The sequence below is a fragment of the Agelaius tricolor genome, unplaced genomic scaffold (genome assembly GCF_023055355.1).
Source record: "Agelaius tricolor isolate 1412-34295 unplaced genomic scaffold, bAgeTri1.0.p SCAF_5, whole genome shotgun sequence".
Classification (NCBI taxonomy): Eukaryota; Metazoa; Chordata; class Aves; order Passeriformes; family Icteridae; genus Agelaius; species Agelaius tricolor.
The window spans coordinates 34369515-34389940 of record NW_027269265.1 but is presented as its reverse complement, the minus strand read 5'-3'; the positions used below and the strand labels follow the sequence as shown (position 1 = coordinate 34389940).

The following is a 20426-nucleotide window of genomic DNA, read 5'->3' as shown; positions in this document are numbered from 1 at the left end:
AATCATTTCCTTACTGGATTACTAAGGCCAAATTGTCACTAAGTCCACATTGTAGCAGCACCCAGCACAGTATTAAGGGCTTTGCAAATAGAGAGAAGTATAATTACTCCCCTGTTGTTCAAGGGAGTACAGTTCTTTCATCAAACATACAAGAAAAAAATGCAATAGACAAGAGCTCTGTAATTACATTCACCATATTTCAAAAATCAAAAGCCAGAGATATTTCTGATTGTTTTTTAAAGGTCATGAAATAGTCACATAAAAGACAAAAATTGCACTTCATTAAAAACACCATGCTCACTTCCCAGCTGCCAGCTTCTTACTCTGAAACTACCAATTTTTTTTTCTTAAACTGGAGAATTCTCAGCAAGTCTCAGTGTTCCAAATTAGCTTACATCAAGTTTCACTGCTGTTCCCTCTCGGCAGAAAAACCACCCTAATACTTGCCTGCTCTTATTTGATTTTTCCTCTCGCTCAATACTCCATTTGTCACACTGAGCATTTGTTCCACTGGCCTGTTTGCTCCTCACAAACAAGGCATAAGTTCTATTTTACATACCTGAAAGTTTCGAAAAAACATTTCGTTTTTTCGAAATATTCCTGAAATATTCCTGAAATAAAAATTTCAACATATAGCAAAACCCCTCACTATTCCAGAGGCATAAGGTCTCCTGTGATACTATATGAGAAGTACATAATACTGTTACTTTGGGTACAAAGGCAATGAAGTATGTTCACTGGGTACAGTCTCTTCCTTTCTTCAAAGAGCTGTTAAATTCCACACTTGCAAAAGAGGCATGCCACTGCAATAGTTCCTTATACACAGCATGTCACAGAGATTAAAGAGATCAAGTGTTACTTCTTAATCCCTCTAGATAGCAATGCTCCAGATCAGAAATCATATCATTCAGAACCACATCCCTTGGTTGCAGAATATTTTCCGAGCCTTGAGGAGGAGTTCACTGCATACTTCTCTTCCAAGTTTTACAACCCTGCATGAATACCCACTTTCTTTTTCCAAGACCACTGTCTACAGACAGTATCACTCACCAGAATACCTCCTCATGGGATATTTTAAAGCTATAAAACTCCTCCAGTAAGTGTCCTTTTCCTAGGGTACACTTGCAAAAGTTAAGCAGATTTTTCTGGCTCAATTGCTGTCAACTTTAAAATGGTATTTTTATCTTTCCACAGGACAAGAGTGAAACGGGCAGGTCTAAATAAGATTCCCTAAGGCATTTTCACATTAAGGTATCTTGGATATAAATCAGAATTCCACTTCCTCTACTACTGTCAGAAGCTCATAAGCAAGAACAGTTTTTATTGCACTTGACTGACATTGACTTGAAACAGGGACAATTACTTGCACATCCTGATCTACTACTAGTGCTGGGCAAGAAGTCTTTATGCTCTCACTAAAATACCCTGCCCCATGTCTTATCCTTGCAAAACATCCAGCAAGAATCCACATCTGCAATGACTGTAGTGTACACTGGGGTTGAGGGAGAAGGACGACACCTGTTAAAGTGACCATTTTACTCTGAGTGACAAGCACTAAGGCCATGAGCAACTTAGATTTATGTCATGAGAAAAGTAAACTCCTTGACATAAAAAGCATTATTACTATGGAAAAATGTGAAGTAACTGCCTGCTGCTGTGAATCACCATTCTCAACTTAAGCTACCTAATGGAAGCTGTAGAAAGGAGAAAAGTTAGGAGATAAAAGTGATGTACTGAAGGTTGATGTTGCTGGGGAAGCACATAGGTCTTGGACTGCTAATGTGATGATGCAGGTACTCAGATTACGTGCCCAGTGAGTATATTTTTCCTGGGTAGGAGATGTGATGTGGGAGGCTAATGCTGTGTTCTGACTGGAATCCATGAGGCAATATGTAAACATTACTTCCATTTTGAAGAGCACAGATGTTTATGGAGTCAATCATCTAAGCTGTATACAAAATCTAATCTTTTTTTAAAGCCTATAGCTTGAAGATCAATGGTTCCCAGACTTGAGTCAGACAGACAGAATAAGCAGATGACAATTTTAAGTGCATAGCTCTGCTCTGGGAAGAGGTAGCTTTCTTCCAGTGTCAAGTGGCTCCTTCACTTACCATCATCTGGTTTTGGCTGAGTCATTAGAGAGCACAGCTGGAGCTAAATAGGCAACTTAGAGCACAGGGAGCCAGGACAATGAGTGAACTCTTAGCAGGTCCTGTTTGATGCAGCAAAGTCCACCTTCAGCAAACACGTCAAGTCTACAGCAAGAGAGAAGAGCTTTCCTAGGCTCCAGTACTCCTGAGGGACTCAAGTCATACATACTCATTCCTGCAGCTTTAGTAACTCTGGTCAGACAAACAAAGAGCTGCCAGGTCAATTAGGTTCCATGTATCCATGCAGTTCCTGAATCGTGAAGATGCAGTTTTGACTTTGACATTTTTATGTATTACCCCCAGACCCAGAGTATTTTAAAGTATTAAAAAAAAAAAAAAAAGACAACAAAACTTGTGTGCTGTGTTTGCACTACATAGGGTCTTAGACAAAAATACATGTCCCTTCTAGTATTGCAGGGGAGGTGCAAATTGTTGCCTTAACCACAATCCTTCCCTACATTAAATGAAACAATTTCAGCAAGTCACAATTAATTTAATAGTCTATGCAACTTCTGTGTACAGACATATATTGCCAACATAAGTGCAGAAAGTTAGCATTCATGCAAAGAAAATTCTTTCAATCTGGCCAATCAAGGTAAGTTTTTGCAAGCAGCCGAAATAGAAACACACCAGTGCAGATAGACCTCCCTGCCAAGTTTTCACACTCCTGTCCATAGAATTATTTAAGTTGAAAAAGACCTCCAAGATCATCAAGTCCAACCACTTCTATGCATGGAGATCCCACAGCTGTTACAAAAAAAACCAAGCAGCTTTTTAAATCAAATAAGCAAAAGCCACATTCTCACTCTTTATTGCTTTAATTTTAAGGAACAGCAGCAATGTGCTGCCTTTGGATATAACAACTCCCAAACACTTGAACATGGACAAGTGAAGTAAAATTTTGCTTAGAAAGGGGAAAATATGCCTAACTGCCAAACATTCAAGGGCTCTGTGGGGCTTAATGGGCTCCTGAGTGCAAAGGTGACTTGCACTGTCACTGCAGTAATTTTTCTGTTCCTATGTCAACTATTCTGTATGCCATATGGATGTGGGCAGCCTTTACTTCAGCACTGCATTCCAGATATCAACCAGATAGGATAAGGAGCCTTTCCCTGTGCCTTCTGGAAGGCATTAGTTCCCCCCACTTCCTTCTCACATCTCCCTCGCAGGTGCATCAACATGAAAAAAGCCACTGAAGCCCCAAGGACTTTGTGGTCCAATGTACTCAGTGTTTGTTTGGCAGCATAATTCTTTGCCCTGCAAGAAAGCCTATCCCATGCACAGACAGCTGGAAGTAACTCTGACCCCTGTGACACAATTCAAAGCCTCCTCTGTTTGGCTTTTTGATTCCTGATTGACACACTCACTGCCAAGCGGAGATAAATGCTGCTGGGAGGACAATGTTGATCTGCTCGACTATTCTTGTGAAGGACTTTTTCAGAATAATAAACAAAAAACACTGGTGTGCTTAAGTGTCTGAATAGAACTGGAGGTAGACAGAGAGGGGAACGGAGTGCTTTACAGAGGCTGGCAAGTTGACTGAAGAGTTAATTGTCTGGGTGTACAATGAGTTTATTCTGACCACAAACAAAGAGCTCCCTCTTCCTGGGTCTGGTCCTTCAAAAGCAAACGTGTCAAAAGCAGTCTGGAGCAGCACTCATTAATAGCAATGCTCTAGTCTCTGGGGTTCAGTGGCTTTAAAACTATTGAATCTTGAGATTCAGACAGAATCTCTCTAAAATCCAAAGTCCTTATTTACAGTCTAAGTTCTAAAGGCATTCTACAGTAATTAGCCAAAAGAAACCTCCCCTCTAACCTCTCATTCTTTACAGCCTTTAAACAGCTTCTTTTGAAAAATTAAGATATAGCAAGGTATTACCCTTCAAACATAATGCTGTAGACACCCTCCCCAACACAAGATCCAGTTTTATATTATTTCAATTATGTGTCATGTAAAAGTGACTCTTAATGTCTCATACTGGGAAAGACACAAAATCCCAGCCTACATCTGGACCTTCATTTCAGAGCTTGCACTATAATAGGTGAAACCAATACAATGTCCAAAACCACCCCCTGCCTCTGGGAAAGTTCAGATCCAGATTCAGATTTGAACTTTGCAGGTTGAACCAAGCCCTTATGGTAATTACCACTTATAATACCTGACTCCCTTCTGTAAGTTGTGCAAACCTTTCTGGGGAGAAAAAACATCTTCCTAGTACTGCTGCATGGAAGACAAGGCAGTTGAAAACGGAGCCATTACACTTTACCATTTTGATGTCAAAACTCCTAGGGATTTTGGTGTCAATGCAGAGATACTACATGTTATTTGAACCAGCAAATAAAGATATAAAGATCAGAGAATTAAGCTGAGCTGTTAGTGAACTTTCTTGTCATGTAAATTTGCTTCACTACTTGTGAAAAGTTGTTGTTTTAACACAGTTACAGAAATGTAGCATTCCAAAGAACATTTTTCTCAAGTGTATGGGCATGCTTCCAAGCAGAAAACAAACTACCTGAAGATTATTAAAGCTATTATTTAAGAGCATTCACCTAATTCAAACTTGAGACTCACCCTCTGCTCTCCCCTTTCTCAAGCTAAAATCCCCAATATAGCGCAATCAACTAATTTAGGAGGACAGGAGGGAGCCAAAAGTTTGTGTGATCTCTCTTTTGTTCTACTGAGTAATAAGTGAGGGATTCAAAACCTCAAAACCTGTGAAATAAGATTTCTTGGCTTGCCACCAATTTCTCTCCAAATTGTAAACAGTAAACTGCAGTCTTAACCAATTTTGCAGGCTTGGACTTTTGGACAAGAAGCAGCAGTACCCCACAGGTAGCGTGAGTACAGATGTAACTCAGAATAAGGAATCTGTACACAGTCCTGTTATTTAGACCCAGAATTCTCAGTTCATTTCTGGGCCAAACTCCAACACAGAGATGATCTTCTCTATAAAAGCAATTTGCACATAAGATATGGGATAAAGAAGCATATGATCAGATTTTAGTTTGGTTATCAGAGCATTTTTGAGGTCAAATGCAAGGAAGCTTAAATGGAGAAGACCTGTTACTGCGCATAGATTTACCTTACTGCAGTTTTCAGACTTCACAGCCAAACTCCTTCCCAAAAGGCAAAATAGGTCTCTTCAAAAATTTGGAAGTAATAGGAAAAATAAATGCCCAAGGCCAGATTTGAACCTTATCTGTTAAAAAGGTGAAGTAGGTAATAAAGGTCAGGTTCCTTTTGAGACCATCTTCAGTTTAGATTTGCACAAAAAGCGTTCTTTTTGACCAATGTGGAATCAGTGTCAAGCTGTGAAGACATTGTCCCCACTTGCCCTCCCCCACTTTCAGAGGCTTATTATTCTCACTCTTCTGTAACAATCCCAGCAGCAGTTTTATTCCTTAAGCAAACAGAAATCATCCTGTGACTTAGAAATACATGCTCTTGTCATCAGCTCTGACCTATAGAACCAAGCCTCCAGTTATGTCACTGTCTCAAAGAGTGACAGCTAGGCTGCCAGTGATTTTAATTGTCTTGATTTAAGTAAAAAACCTTAAGTTCACTTCCAGAGTGGCTCAAATTGCTAGGAAAAGCAGAAAAAAAAAGAACAAAAAAAAAAAGAACCTGCATATCCATTCAAAGGCTCTTGAGGGAGCTGCTAAGATACAAGTAATTTTCTTAATCTACCATTTTCACTCTATTAGATTCAAGCCCTTCTTCCTTTGAGCTTAGTCCCTTCCCTTCCATCATAGTTAAAGTACTGCAATTTTTTGGAAGAAGGGACTATTTCCCTGGTATTGCTGCATTTTTCTACCCAACTGCCGTTCTGGCTACTTTACTGAGTTAAAAACCAAAATGTTCTCTTTTTTTCTTTTTTCAATTACTGTATAACCTATACAACACTTTTACCTTGAAAGATAACCATATTCCTAATGCCATGGTTTCAAAATTCATTCTTTTACTTTGTTCATATATCTTCTGAAATAAGCTATGTAGCAGCAGGGACAACACTAAAATCCCTCCTTGGACTAGAGTCCATTAGCCCTACTGAACAGCTTACCTAGAAATGCTACATGTAAGTGACACATATTGACTTGTATGTTTATTTCACAATAATAACGAAAAATGAATAATTAAGAAGATTTCAGGACATAGTATGTAGCAGCAGACAAGCTATGAGCCCATCCTCACCAGCAACGTAAAAATGCTTAAACACTCTAGTTCAACTGCTTGTTGAGAAAGGAGAAGGGGAACAAAGCTCAGCGTCCCAGCTCAGCTTCCAGGCTCTGCTTCCGTCATCTGGTAAGTTTTCAGACAGGATCTCAGCCTGCCTGTCATTGCAGACTGATGTTTCACAGCTGCTAGCAATGTTCTGCACTGCTAAAGAAAAGAATCTCGGCCACCATGGAAAGCGGCTCTTCTCCTTATGAACCAGCAGCAATTTCAGTACGTAAAAAATCAGCTAGGACAATACCTGGGAAGGCTATTGGAATGCCTTCAAAACTAGAAACCACATACAGCCTGCAGAAAGAGGCTCCCAATGGGAGCAAAGAATATTTTTCATTCAGCTGTGTACTTAAGCTGTCCTTCAAGAGTCTAATGCCATCCCCTACTGAGACACATACCTGAGGGGAAATGGAGACACAGCTGAAAGAATCAGGGGGAATAAATGGTTTCTTGGTATGGTCATAACACATAGCACCAAAAACTACCTATTACCAAAAAGCATGACTACTTAATACATTTGCTGAGGAATGATGACATATTTACCAAGTACCAATGGCAGCTGGCTGTAGGGATGGCAGGCAGTTTCAAAGCAGAGTCTCCAAGGCTCATTTTGACCAGCAGACACCTTCACAAGTCAAATGGCATAGAAAAGCTTTGTGTGGTAAATACAACCCAGCAATTATACAGCTGTAAATCCAGCACTTCCTTTTTTTTTCTACAGAAAAGGATCAAGGTAATGAAGATGAGAGGAAGAATTGAAATAACCTTATTCTTCAGGGAGATTAACAATTGAAAGGAAATAAGCTGTAATAAACACTGAATAAAGAAGAATTAGGCTCTATATCTGTGTAATAAAAACTGCATCCAAATGCATACCAATATAGGCTACAACAAAATTACTTGGAAAAGCTATTGCCAACCCATAGAAGGGATGCTAGGCCGTCTCGTTCCAAGAAGGAGTACTGTCTGTATTAATGAACTGAGAAAAGGGTGGTGAGCTGGAGCAGGCAACGTAATACATGGCTGCTCCACAGTCCTGGCACTAAGCTTCACAGGCAAACTGGAGAGAAGAGGCACAACACAGAGAAACAGACTACCAATATATTATACAGGCTGGGTAAATCACAGTCAGCAAAAGCTGGACTAGTTTGGAGTGTTTGTTGATGGCATTTTTTTTTTAATCCAAAGCCGAAACACCTCTAAAGTGCCAGCATTACTTACGCTGTAGAGTGAGTGATGAGATCAAGAAATCAGCAATAGCTAGCACCGAGAATGTTTAAAAATAGACTGAAGGACAGGAAGTAGAGGAAGAGATGCTTAACATTTTTATATCTTCGTACTTGGTAGAAGAACTCTTTTATATCTCACCCTGTAAACACTAGAAGTATTATAGATACTGCAGAATTTTAAGCTGCAGTATCTTAATTTTGAACCATCTTCCATTTGGTTCACTGCCTTGAGTGACATTTGAAATAAAACAGTGAGCAAAAAAGTTTCCACACAAAGAAATATTTTGCTTAAGGCACCATATCTCATAGCAATATTTTTTGCTCAAAGTTTGGGGCAATGTCAAGTGCTAAGTTTGCAAAAAGCTCTATAGCACTGTCAACAGCTGCCTGATCACTGCTGGCAAAAGCAACAACCACCTTATGATTGTTTAGTTTAGCCTCTCTGGTTTTATTCTACCTACAATATATCAGTTTTTTTCTTTTTTTCCAGGAGCCACTGCTTTGATGTGAAGCATTCTCTGTTTCCATATAGTCCAACAGACACCCCTCCTCAACTACCTCTCCTTAAAGGCTCCTCAAAGTCCACAATCAAATACCACCTTGTCATTTCTAGGCTGTGCAAGAGCCCAGATAGCTGCAGCTGTGGAAAAGGGAGCACATCTGAAATGCCTAAAGAAACACTGTGATTCTGATCAAGTAAAAAAAATTAACAATTGTTATGCGAGCTTTATATATAGTAATAACAAGATCCCTAGCTTTGGAAACATTTCTGAAGCTACCTGATAATATACAGTGAGCTGGGGCAAGGGGCATGGAATGGTGTGGTTGCAGTACCACTCTTTCTTCTTTCTCTCCCCAGTATCACTCACATTCCCCTTCACGGCTCTCCTTCTAGCTCTGGTCTCTTCAAGGTAAAGACTCTATAAATTCTCCCACATCTTCAAGGCCTGTAAGTGGGGGGTTGGAGACAGCAGCAGCAAATTTGCCAGATCAATGGCCATTTGAAATTCAGACATATGGCTGAAGCCCTACAGCTGCATGTGTTAATTACCACACGTGTCCCCTGTAAAGCAGTCTGTTAAACACAAAAAGAAAACAGAAGAGAAAAAAGCCTTTCCAAGGGATTAAGTAAATAGTCTAAATTTTTGACCCTGCTCCCCCAGACACATGCCTGTGTATAAGCTGCCTTCCTTTCTTCCAACACCTGCATACTGAGGAAGCACAAGACCCCTGCCACCTCTAGCCATGTGCAGCCAACCTATGTCAGAGTGTGCTTTCCCCCTTCCAGCTCCTCATTTCCAGCCTCTTCTCTCGCCAGCCCCTCTCCCTTTCTCCTTTAGAGGACTCATTCCTGGCTGACAACCAGACTAGCCTTGGGCTTACAATACGCCTTTTCATTTCCTTGCAGGCAAAGAGAATGGATACCTCACTGTTATATCTGTATTGCATGTGTGAAAATGAAGAAAAAGGAGGGGAGGGGGAATATATGTTTTTCCACTGCTTGTTTCCACAGGTTTTTTTCCTCCCTGGATCATTAAAGAGGAGTGTCAGAGCTTTAGTGAGTAAGCACAACTTTGCTCTCTAACTACATAGCCCCAGTTCTTTCACCCCAGAATCTGAGTATTGTCTAAAGGAGGTTTTCTATTTGATTATGACACCAAAGGAACAGTTCTTCTCTGTGAGGGAAGGGAGAACAGAGGGAATCAGATACAGTTACAATACTGCTGGAAGGACCTCCAAAGGACCTAATCTGCTTCAGAAGGAAATGTCTATGTACAGAATAAAGCACGTCAGTGTACACAGGGTATAAGTAACAACACCTTCTCAACACTGAAATATTTTTATTTTAAAGGTTAAGGTCAATCCTCAAGTCACAGACTGCCAGATATCTACAGATGTACTGTTCAAAATGAACCAGAGACAGCTATTTTTTTAGAATAATCTCATTTAATAGCATATTTGTGAGACGCTGAACAGTCAAGATGAAACCTGTCAAGTCCTTACACAAATTGCTTTGCTGCAGCACCTGAAGGTCCCATCAGAAACTGAGCACAGGAACATGCAATAAAAGACATGGACACTGCCTAAAAAAATTCAGTCTGTGGGGAAGACTTCTCCCATGCTTAGCCTTTATCACAGCATTTTGCAATACAGCTCCCTTGTAGTGAACATAGAAGAAAAGTCCAGATGAGCACACAGAGGAAAGCTATTATTCCAAATAGATCTGTTGTAAAGAAGCTTTAATTCCCCTAGGTGCCATCCCAGGAACTTGAACAAACATTGGGGTTGTCTCTCCAGCTTCTCGCTACCTTATTTAAGGGCACACATGGTCTGCACGCATTCAAGATTCCCATCACAATTTCATAGTTTATTTCTCTTATAGAGAAACTTTGACAGAGCTCAGGGGGCAAAGAAGTTGAAAGAAAAGTATTTCCAGCCCCTTGACCAAACACCTGCACCATGACAAAACACATTTCCTGGTGCATTACTCTGATTTGAAAGAAAACAACACTAACATTCAGATGTCTAGATTGTATAAAGCATGAGAAGAATAATGTCAACAACTCTTTAAAAAGAGAAAAGGTTTTGAGCCTACATAAAGTATTTTAACAACAAAACCAACTGACAGACCCCAAATTTATTCAATTTCTCTGCAAGCTGCAATGATCAGACACCAGAAATCCATGTATAGCACATAAACAGTTAATAATACCTTAACAGATGTTGTTTAATCAATTGCTAGTCTACTTATTAGATCTACTCACCAGGCTGCTCAATACTATGACTTAATAATTTAAAAACCTTTACAGCTGTTCTTAAGACATTACAGACAGGACTTGTCTGTAGATTGCTATAATAACACTTGTAAACTACAATTTTATTAAGTCATATTATATAGACTAAGCTACTGATTGGAACTGCTACTTTATAGATGAAAGCAGAATTCTTGCATTGTATCAAACAAAATACACTTTAAAACAGAATTTGCCTTCTTTTATACTTGCCAATGAAACTTTCTTCAGTCTCAAATTTGATACATATGTTCTGAGGCCCACAAAAAAGTCTTGATGAAAACTAAACAATTTCAGACAAGGCAGCGATGTGGGGAACCAAAAGGATTGTTTTCAGTTCTACTGTTTATGTAACAAATTTGAAGTTTTACTTCTAGACTTTAAAAAAAGTCTATTTCAAAAATCTGTTTGCTTCATGTGATATATCTAAGTGCTTTTTAGAACATTGCTCTGCTCTGGAAAAGTTATCCAATATACACAGTATTGTAAAATTACATTCCTCTGTTCTCAAAAAATTGATCACAATTCCCATTTAAAGGCTGAGTTCTTGCTATCTAATAAAATCTGTTATGTTGGCAAACTATAGTCTACCATACCTGTGAAATTGACTTGCTTTCTACAGTTACATTTAACTGGAACTTAATAAATAATTTTGTAGATGATACACAGTATAGAAACAGCAATAGGAACCAGGGAGAATTCTGACTATTTACAAGCTGGCAAACCTACTGATTAAGTTAAGAGTATTTTTTACAGAACTATTCTTATAATAGGGAAGCAAACTTCAATTCCACTGCTAAGCTTGCTTGGAAATATAAATATGAGCTAAGCAAAATCTTATGTGCTACAAATTCCATCTACAGAAATTTTGCTCACAGCTCACTTGAGCTATTGCAGGACTGCTTTTTTTTTTACACTAACCCCATAACTTCTCAGTCAACTGAGCTCTTATCCTAGTTTCACAAAAAGCAGCACATATTCATGTTTCTCCCATAGATTGTTTCCTAACTCCCTGATTTTAACAGGGTAGACTGAGAAACTGTCACCATCAATGTGTGGTAGAACAAATCAAGCTTTTGCTCATCTGAAGGACTTGCAGCACTCTTATAGCACACACATATAGCAAATTGGTTGCTTTCAGGAAGCAGACTTAATACATATGCATAGTACAGTCTGACTTTCCACTGAGCTACACTACACACCCAGCTATATCCACAAGCATCAAATTGTGCACATTTTCAGCACATGTGTACCTTTTACCCATAAAAGACCTGAAAAACACATCAGTCCTGGTCTAGGAACATTACGTGATGAAGTTAAACAGTTCAAAAAATGATAATTGCATGAAAATTCTCCATCTAGATTTCTAAATTAGTATATATTTTTTATTTAAATATATACACTAAACATAAGGGATCCAGATGAATTGTTTTGATAGGTCTGCAGACTTGCTACCTGCTAATGTTCTGCAAAAAATGAAACATAAGATGGTGTTCACCAACTAGAACCATCACTTGACTTCATATTGCCTCGATAAACTTGTATTTACTTTATCTTACTGATGAAGGCCACACAGTATTCTTCTGCTGTATTCTCCACTAACTGCTAAAGACACCAAAGCATTTTCTGTGTTTACGAGGCTGGAGACGCAGTTGAAGCTTGATTTGTGCAACAGCACAGTTGTGTTTCAATACACAGCACTGGGTTGAATCCAGAAAGATCTGGAGAAGGTGAAGACCAAAGACCCAGTCTGATGTTTTAGTCACAATTCAATTTGACGGTTTTTGTCAAGGTATTATCTGTCTTCTGTGAGACATTCGAGCCCCTGTGGAGGCCATGTGCTCCTCTCCCTCCAAGCTGAGGGCAGGTGAATTAGGGCCAGCTGCACCTGACTTCTTACCACCAGCAGAAAAAGCTTCCAGGTCCCCAGGTACAACCAGTTCCGTTTATTTTCATCAGCACAAGCCTCCTTTGCTTGGGTTTGCCTGAGGAGAGTGTTCGCCCTTTACCGCTCAGCCTAATTACTGACTCACACGAATGGCTCATTACTGATTCAAATTGCTCAGTCTCTTGGCTCCATAACTGGGCCATTAGCATTTTCTAGAGGTAAGACTCTTGGAAAAAAGCATGAAAAAAGCCACAGAATGGGCCAACTTGCCTACAATTGCAGCCCAGGATTTTCCTGCCAACAAAGCCTGCCTTTAAACTAATTTCTGACAGTTAAACCCACAAAAAGGAACCCAATTCTACATGTTAAATTTGCAGGAATTTCAAGTTGCTCATCTTAGCTTTCTCAGCAGGAACTTCAAGTTGCTCATCTTAAGTTTCTCAAACCATTTCAGTGTCTTCTTGTATGCTGCAAAACTCACTGAGAAAAAGCTTTTTGCAGCTCCATACAAGAGTCATGTCTACACATAAGATAGTAAGTGTACAACAAGCTCAGCCTGGGCTTTGCTTTCTGCAGGTCCATCAGAGCTTACATTTCACCAACAACTGTTCAGGCAATTGCAGATGCTATTGTCAGCTTTTGCAATAGGGAAACAAGACAAGTCAAAACAGGCCTGGAACGTTTTGCACTGCAAAAGACTTTATAAAAGAAAAAGGGAGTTCATACTACTCAAGACTCTTCATGACTGACACTGAAAGGTACTCCTGCCCAAATTTACCCTGCAGTTGAATCACCTTTAAACCCCAGATTACTGGGATCCATCCTTTCCCAGTTCCTTCATTCAGTTGGTTTGAAAATGGTATCATACAGTGTCCAGAACCGTAAACTACCATTAATGAACCAGTATCCCCACTTCAATATATTTCCTCTTCACTCACTTTTAATTCACTGTTTCCAGTTTTAAGAAGGAAGACCAGGTGAATTTACAGAGATAAGCAGTTACATGGCTGTTTTTTACATCACTCTGATTCCTAACCAGACAACTTTTAAAACCTTCTTGGTGACTGTAAAGACACTACTCCTGATTGCAATATGCTAAATCTGAGCTAAAGCCCCAACACTTTCCAGATAAAGAAAAGAAAACTTTATTTTGTTCCATGTTTACTTCTTTTGTCTCAAAGTATGGCACAATGTCCCTGTGGCTGGAAAGGAATGCTCTGCATTCTTTAGGCAGGGAAGAAATCCAGTAAGGCTGGCTCCAAGGATGCCTTTCACTGCTTCTTAAAACATTAACAACGTCCTAGCGGGAGAGACTGGGGAGATCCAGACCTCTAGAGGACAGCATGCATTTTCCTATGTCTCAGGACCATCAAACTAAGCAGCAACTGGAGCAAATTAATGCAAGAAGCTCCTTATGAGAAAGGACTGTACAAAGAGCAAAAGCAGGTTCTGGATATCCTAATCTCACTGAAGAGCAATTACATTTCTTGGGAACTTGTTCTTCGCTTATGGGAAAAATTCAGCACTAAAAGGACATGGGTAAGTGTCTGAGCTGCAAAGTCACAAATCAAGCATGCCCTGGAGGGCCTGGGCTTCCATTCCACCTCATGCAAACACACCTCCATCTCCCCAGGCCCAGGTCTGCTCTGCCTTACAGTAACTGAACACTTCTCAGAAAAAAATCAATATGGCCTATTTTAAACTTTTAGGTTTGGTGCCAATTTAATTTGATTTAAATTACCTTATGGGGCAAATCGTATGACTAACTGGCATTGCATCACACAGCAATAGCAGTAATGTAAATATGGATAACCAGAGCACGGAATTTTGAAAGAAGTATCTCTTGCCAGCATGCTTGCTTGTTCTCTGCAGAAAGCTCCACAGAACCACTTTCTGGAACTACATGCCAAGCCACATGAATGTGAAGCCATTTTGTTTTCTTCTCATCAGTAATGAGAGAGCCTGTGAGTGGAATCATGTGTTACCTCGTATCTTCTGGTACTCCAACATACCTACTGAGCACCAAAAATGGGAGCTTAACAGGAAGGAAAAGAGGGCAAAAGATCTGGAGAAAGAGTTATTACCAATAACCAGCCTTTTTCTCTTTCCAACATTAATTTGCTTCTTCTAAAGGTGAGCTAGTACGCTAGTAAAGTCTTCATTTATTACCCAGTAGCATAAGCCTATCCATCCACACTGTTTCTAAGGCAGAGCAGCCTCCACCCTTTTGCCCTGAAGACTTGAAAGGCACGAAGTTTATTAGCTCATATTTTACATTCCTGTATGAATGAGAAAAAGAAATCACTTTTGAAAGTCTTAGCTATTCTTTGTCTTCCTCAGAGTACCTATTCTGTGCCAGATATGTTCTTTGACTATAAGATCCTCACTCAGGGATGGAGAGAGGGAGGAGTCTGCTGTGCAATGGGAAAATTCCAAAAGCCCCCAAATCAGATGGCAGTTGCCCAATGAGGTATCAGAAGTTTCCAGGCTGTGCCTCTACAACAGAAGAGTCATCACTGACCCAGTTCCTGCTGGACTTCTCTTCCTCCTGCCCTTTTTGTCACCTTGCAAAGGGCAATCTTTGTAACAAGTGTCTGAACACTCAGCTAGAACAAATGGTTATGTTCATGCTGGCTTGCCATCAGAGAAGCAAGACCTGCAGAAACCACCTTGCTTCAAGAAAGTCAGGCTGTTCTTGATTCCAGCTTCCTTCCGAAACGACTTGATACTGGAATTTTGAATCAAGGTAACTTAAGGCAAAAAAAAAAAAAAAAAGAAAAACCTGATGAGAAGGACAAATTCATTTTTAGATTAGTCATTTTCACCACAAGATGAAAAAGTAATGCTATGTCCATCAAAGTTTAAACCAAATTATTACAGCTTCTAACAGCCCTCTTGATTTTAAAAGACCCATTAAATAGCTTTTCATAAGTATTTTTCTAACATGATGGAATAGGGCCAGACTTGCTAATGTGTGGGTTTCTAGCAGATATGAACAGATTCAGAACTGCAGAAGACAGAAAGTTTACATGACTGCTTGAAGCACTCTGGCCCAAAGGGAAACGTCTCCCCTTTGACAGCTACTGCACAGGACGTTTCTGCAGCCACATGACCAAGCATACCGTCCTTGAAACAGGATGCCACAGGCAGCACCAAGGAGAATCAATTTATATTACAAATTTTAAATTAGTCATACCATTTACAGTTTTCTTTTTGCATGTTCCAACCCTTGAGTTAATAAAGGGAGTGTGGAAGAAAAAACAAGTTCAGATGTTTTCCCCTTTTGCTCCTGTTTCTCATGAAAACCAATGTCAGCTGCTTTCAATTCTAGAACGGACCAGGACTACCCAGGTAAAAAGTCTACAAATAACTCCAAAATAATGCAGATTTCAAGAGCTATTTGATTTGCTTGTACTTCAGGCTAGACTGGCAATGATTGCATTAACAGAATTATAACCATGTGTTCAGGTGCCAATTACACATTAATGCATAATTACACATTTAAAGAGACATATCCTTATGTAAAATAAGAAACAGGCTTCAGTATTCAGTCTCAGCTAAGTAGTTTTCCTTGCATATTTCTTCTCCTTACCTTAAGCTATTATATACAAGCAATAGGCTGCAGAGCAGATATGCTCAAAATACATCTCTACTCTGAACAGAGCAATCGAATCCCCATTAAGTGCTTTCAGGACCTGATTGACATTCCCAGTATGGAAGATGTCCCTCAAAGTATTGGTATCAAAGTCAGTGTTTTCCTTCATTCTGAAGTGTCAGGAATAACTGGTTTAGAGAGTTAGCACTAAAAATCCTGCTTTGCTTGTCAAAACAGGAACTTCTCCCAGGACAGACCATTCATCCTCACCAGCAGAAGTGAGGATGCATTCAGCACAGTTTTCCTGGAGTACGGAGACAAACTCACAACTTGACTCTCCACTGGGGCTAGAGGGGAAAAAGGCTGAAAATTAGGGTGTGGAAAAGGCCCAAAGACATATTTGAGTGCTCCTCAATGGATACCTCAGTGGTGAACCCTCCCAAAACTATTGCAGCGAATGCAAACCAGAGGACACAGGGAAGAGCTCTGAATATTCACAGGAAAAGAACAATGACCCATCTAATGCCTTACTCAGGAAGGGCAAGGACTGAAGACAGGAGTGTAAAGAAGAAGAATCAATGCCTGTAAGGTTTCCAAGCACTGCTAAGGTTTAACCCAGCACTGCTCCAGCTGGCCAGAGGGTTTTATGCACTGTTAAAAAACCCCAACTTTCAATGCATACAAAGCAACAACCATGACACTGGCACTCCTGTTTCCCAGAATACAGATCATACTGACAGCCTTCCTAATCTCTAGGGATTTTACTGAGCAATGCTCAGTATGTGACTTCAAGGTGAACGAGCAGAGGTTATTCTGGAGCAGCCATTCCTTTGGGAAGCTCGGCTTTCTTGTACTTTAACTCAACTGAGAAGCACAGAGCAGAGAACACCTTTTTCTACTCCACAGGGAGCAGAACAGTCATCTTACTCCTCCTCCTGAAGGAGAGCTCTAGTGGCACATCCACCCCTGCACCCTGGAGCTGGTTAGGAACCCATGTTCTGAGCTATCTTAAAGGACTTGGCTAGGCAGCTGCTGTTACAAAAGTTGGTGAAGCACAGGACTCCACTCACCTTTCCTTCCCGAATTACCCTGGCTTGATGGTTTATCAGTTACAGAACCTAGAGGGGAGAAAGAAAAAGAAGAAAAGACATCCATTTAGATGCTGTACTGTCACACAAAGTATATGATGTCTCAATAATACAGTCTATATCTCAACCCATAAAGCATCTATTTTACTTGTCAACAGCTCCATTTAAGACTCAGAGAGCCTGTGGCTTCAACCAAATTGAAAAGTATGAGGAAGTTTTATGCCTTAAGACATTAAATTGGGATAAGGGTAAACAAGAAATCTTTAGTAGCTGGATCTAGTGATTTGAAAGACCTCAAAAGAGCATCATGCTAGTAAGAAACCTGGAATAAATCCAAGGGCAAGAATGAAAGATCAGTAAGAGTCACTTTCATTTGCAAATGTCAGGAAAGACAAATCAAAAGCAGATGGGGAGAGTGTGCAGGGAATGCAAGCACAGTATTCCAGAGGAAAGGGATTAAGTGGGACAATTTGCAGAAAATGGATTTCAACCAACCCCAGAACATCCCCAGCTGTTTGAAACGGGACACTGAATAAGATCCAGCATGTACTTGAACAGAACGCATCTCAGGTTGTTGACTTTAACTTGGATCTTTACATAGTATGTATGATTCTATGCTTGGTTCTGCACTCTGCTTTAGTGCTTCATCACAGTTTTCTACTAAAACTTGACCAGGTAATAAAAGCTAGTCAAATAAATCCATTACCAATGTGTATAAAAATCTGTGACAAGCACTTTTTTTTTTTAATAGCTTTATTCACAGGAAACTAATTCTTCTAAGTACCATTACTGAACAATTCTAATGATTACTGAACATTCAGGAAACATGGATCAAAAGTCAGCTTTAAAGAAGGTAGCTCTGACAGCCCCAAGAATCTGATCAAGACAACCTCTGAAGGTAAACTATTGCCTGGACACTTTCACTTGCAGATCAGTTCATCAGAGATCTACTGCTGAATTACAAGTAGTAAGCACAAACTCTGTATTAATCATCATATGTCTAACATCTGTGTCCTACAGTACAACATGACTTTACTTTTCTGCAACATGATTTCATAAACAGCACAAGACTAACTGAATAGATTAGTAAAAGTCTAAAACATGCCCTACCAAAATGATATACTGGAAATTGTGTCATAAAGTCATATTCTAAAGGTTTAAGCCAAATTATTGTAGGATTGCACCTTAGACTAAAATAGGATAATAATTTTTTTTTCCCACATGCCTGTGATAAACCAAGCATCTCCTCAAGGTACATTGGGTCACAGCTCTCCCACTCAACTCAAACCCTTATGCAAGTCACTTATTACCACAAGTAATAAGTGCAAGTTTGCTTATTACCACAGAACACCCTACAGCCAAGAGGACACCATATAAGCTGAGAAAAAATCAAAGTCCTAAAGGTTTGACTGCTCTCATGCTCCTACTTAAAGGGAAGACACTACAAGGTGTGAGAGGAGAACTATACTAAAAACCCTTGAGGTGCAGACTGTAGAGCATGAAGACATGTAGCATCACTGAACATGTTAGAAACACACTCCTATGCTTACTGCCTTTTCCTTCTTTAATTTTTTGGGGAGGAGACAGGAAAGTGAAAAGGCAGCATAATGCCAGTGTTGCCCTTCAATTCTCCCCAAAGTACAGAACAACTCTGCCTGTGTTTACTGTGGTGTTGTCACAGCAGGACTGCTCACAACAGCTCACAAAACAAGACCACTATTGATCAGGGCCATATAAAGATCTGGAGCCCAATCTCATTCCACTTGAGCCATGGAGTACCAAATCCAACGGTGTGGAGAAGAAAGAAAAACAACATTACTCTTTTTTAAAGAAACTTGTGGATTTGGTGTCAATAAAATGCTGAGAAAAGTAATGTCAGGCTGAGTGCCCAGAAACACATCACTTAATAAACATGAGTAAGAGCCTGGGTCTGGACCTCCCTCTTGTGAGCTGTGGCACAAGCCCAGTGTTGTCCACCCCGTGACACAAACACAGGGATCCTAAACTAAGCAACGTGGCCAAAAGACCCAAATTCATTATAACAGCAGGACCCCAGAACTGACAGTTTTGCACAGAACCACCTACGTGAATTAACTGAAATCACTCTGTACAAAAAATTACTCCATGTTCCACAAAATACAGCCCAAGAATCATTTCATTACAATACAGCTCATGGAAAAAATTATCCCATCTGTTCAGCAAATCTTTGGTGTTGGTGTACACAGCAACACTGACTCTTGCCTTGGCTGCCACAGGTTGTCACCTTAGTGGTTTTTCTTTCTGAGCCTTGCAGAAGTGTCTGTATCCTAACTGCAGGGTGGACATGCCAGAGTCCAAAGTGCAGCATTAAGTGGGGTAAACTGGCCAAGTCACCTGAAAGATTGGGCTCTCAGAAGGATGCATTCACCCCACCCCTCTGGTTATCAAGTTAGTATTTGCTGAAGCCAGTCCCACAGTACCTGAACATACAGGAGTTTTGTTCTGTACAGAAGAGCCGCTAATAGGTTTGCCATCAGGTGTCACACACCAGCAGTATCCAGTGTAGGTATGGCACTGCACCTGTTTAATAAAACAAAGAGCAGGCATTTCATTTCTCACTCTATCACCAACCACTTTATTATCATTCAGCATCTTACTGAAAGTCCCAACCCAGAGGTATCACAAACATATGCTTCAGAGCAAGAAGGTCTTACAGAAGACTACCTTGGATATCATTATCTTTTCTTCCCTCACCACCCCCCCACACCCCAAGAAAGATGATTTCTCCTACTCCAACTCCTGCAGCTGAAACTCAGGAGGCAAAAGAAGTTACAAGTACTCATCTGAGAACACTTTAGTTGGGAGATGCAGCAGTTGTGTCTCAGCTCATTCCACCCTCTGGTACATCCCACTTACTGTTTACTATTAAAAACCTGTCCTGCTGCATCCCAACTGGGTTATGCAAAGGCCACCCTATCCCAAATTCCATAGCCACTGCTTGAGAGCAGCATCTGTAGGCATTTCAGAAGCATTTTGTTCAGTAATGGCTGGAAAAGTGCGATACTGACTTGGTTAACAAACCTTCTCCAGACAGATTTAAGCTCTGTTGTGTTACTATGTCAAACTACACAGCAGGAGCAAGATCCAACATGCTAGCTCCTCATATATTGACATGGACTTAAGAACATTTGATGAATGTTCTAGTGAGTCAAAAGGTACACAGTATAAAATTCATCTTGATTGACTTTAAAGCTCTACTTCTGAACTGAACACCTAGAGCTGCCCAGTTCCTTCCTTCACCACAGAAAGACACCAGAATTATGAATTCAGATACAGAACCTCTCAAATAAGGGTAAGTTCTGATCTAGCAGACTGATCTTAGTAACATCTATGGCAACATTAATTCAGCACCACTAAAATTTCATTCAGCCTAACAAATCTAATGACAGCCTTTGCCTCAGCTTCCAGAGTAGCCAA

The 20426-nt window shown here is 40.1% G+C and overlaps 1 protein-coding gene across 7 annotated transcripts in view; it reads right to left on the bottom strand.

The window, feature by feature from the left end:
* The window catches only part of SMOC1 (SPARC related modular calcium binding 1), a 128689-nt gene that overhangs the window by 50321 nt on the left and 57942 nt on the right, over positions 1-20426 (bottom strand). For all 7 annotated transcript variants that reach the window (XM_071427193.1, XM_071427191.1, XM_071427188.1 and 4 more), the window contains 2 exons: positions 19430-19529; positions 16953-17000 (listed from right to left, as the gene is read on the bottom strand). In XM_071427193.1, the coding sequence (XP_071283294.1) occupies positions 16953-17000; positions 19430-19529 (148 nt within the window). The remainder of the gene's footprint in view (positions 1-16952; positions 17001-19429; positions 19530-20426) is intronic.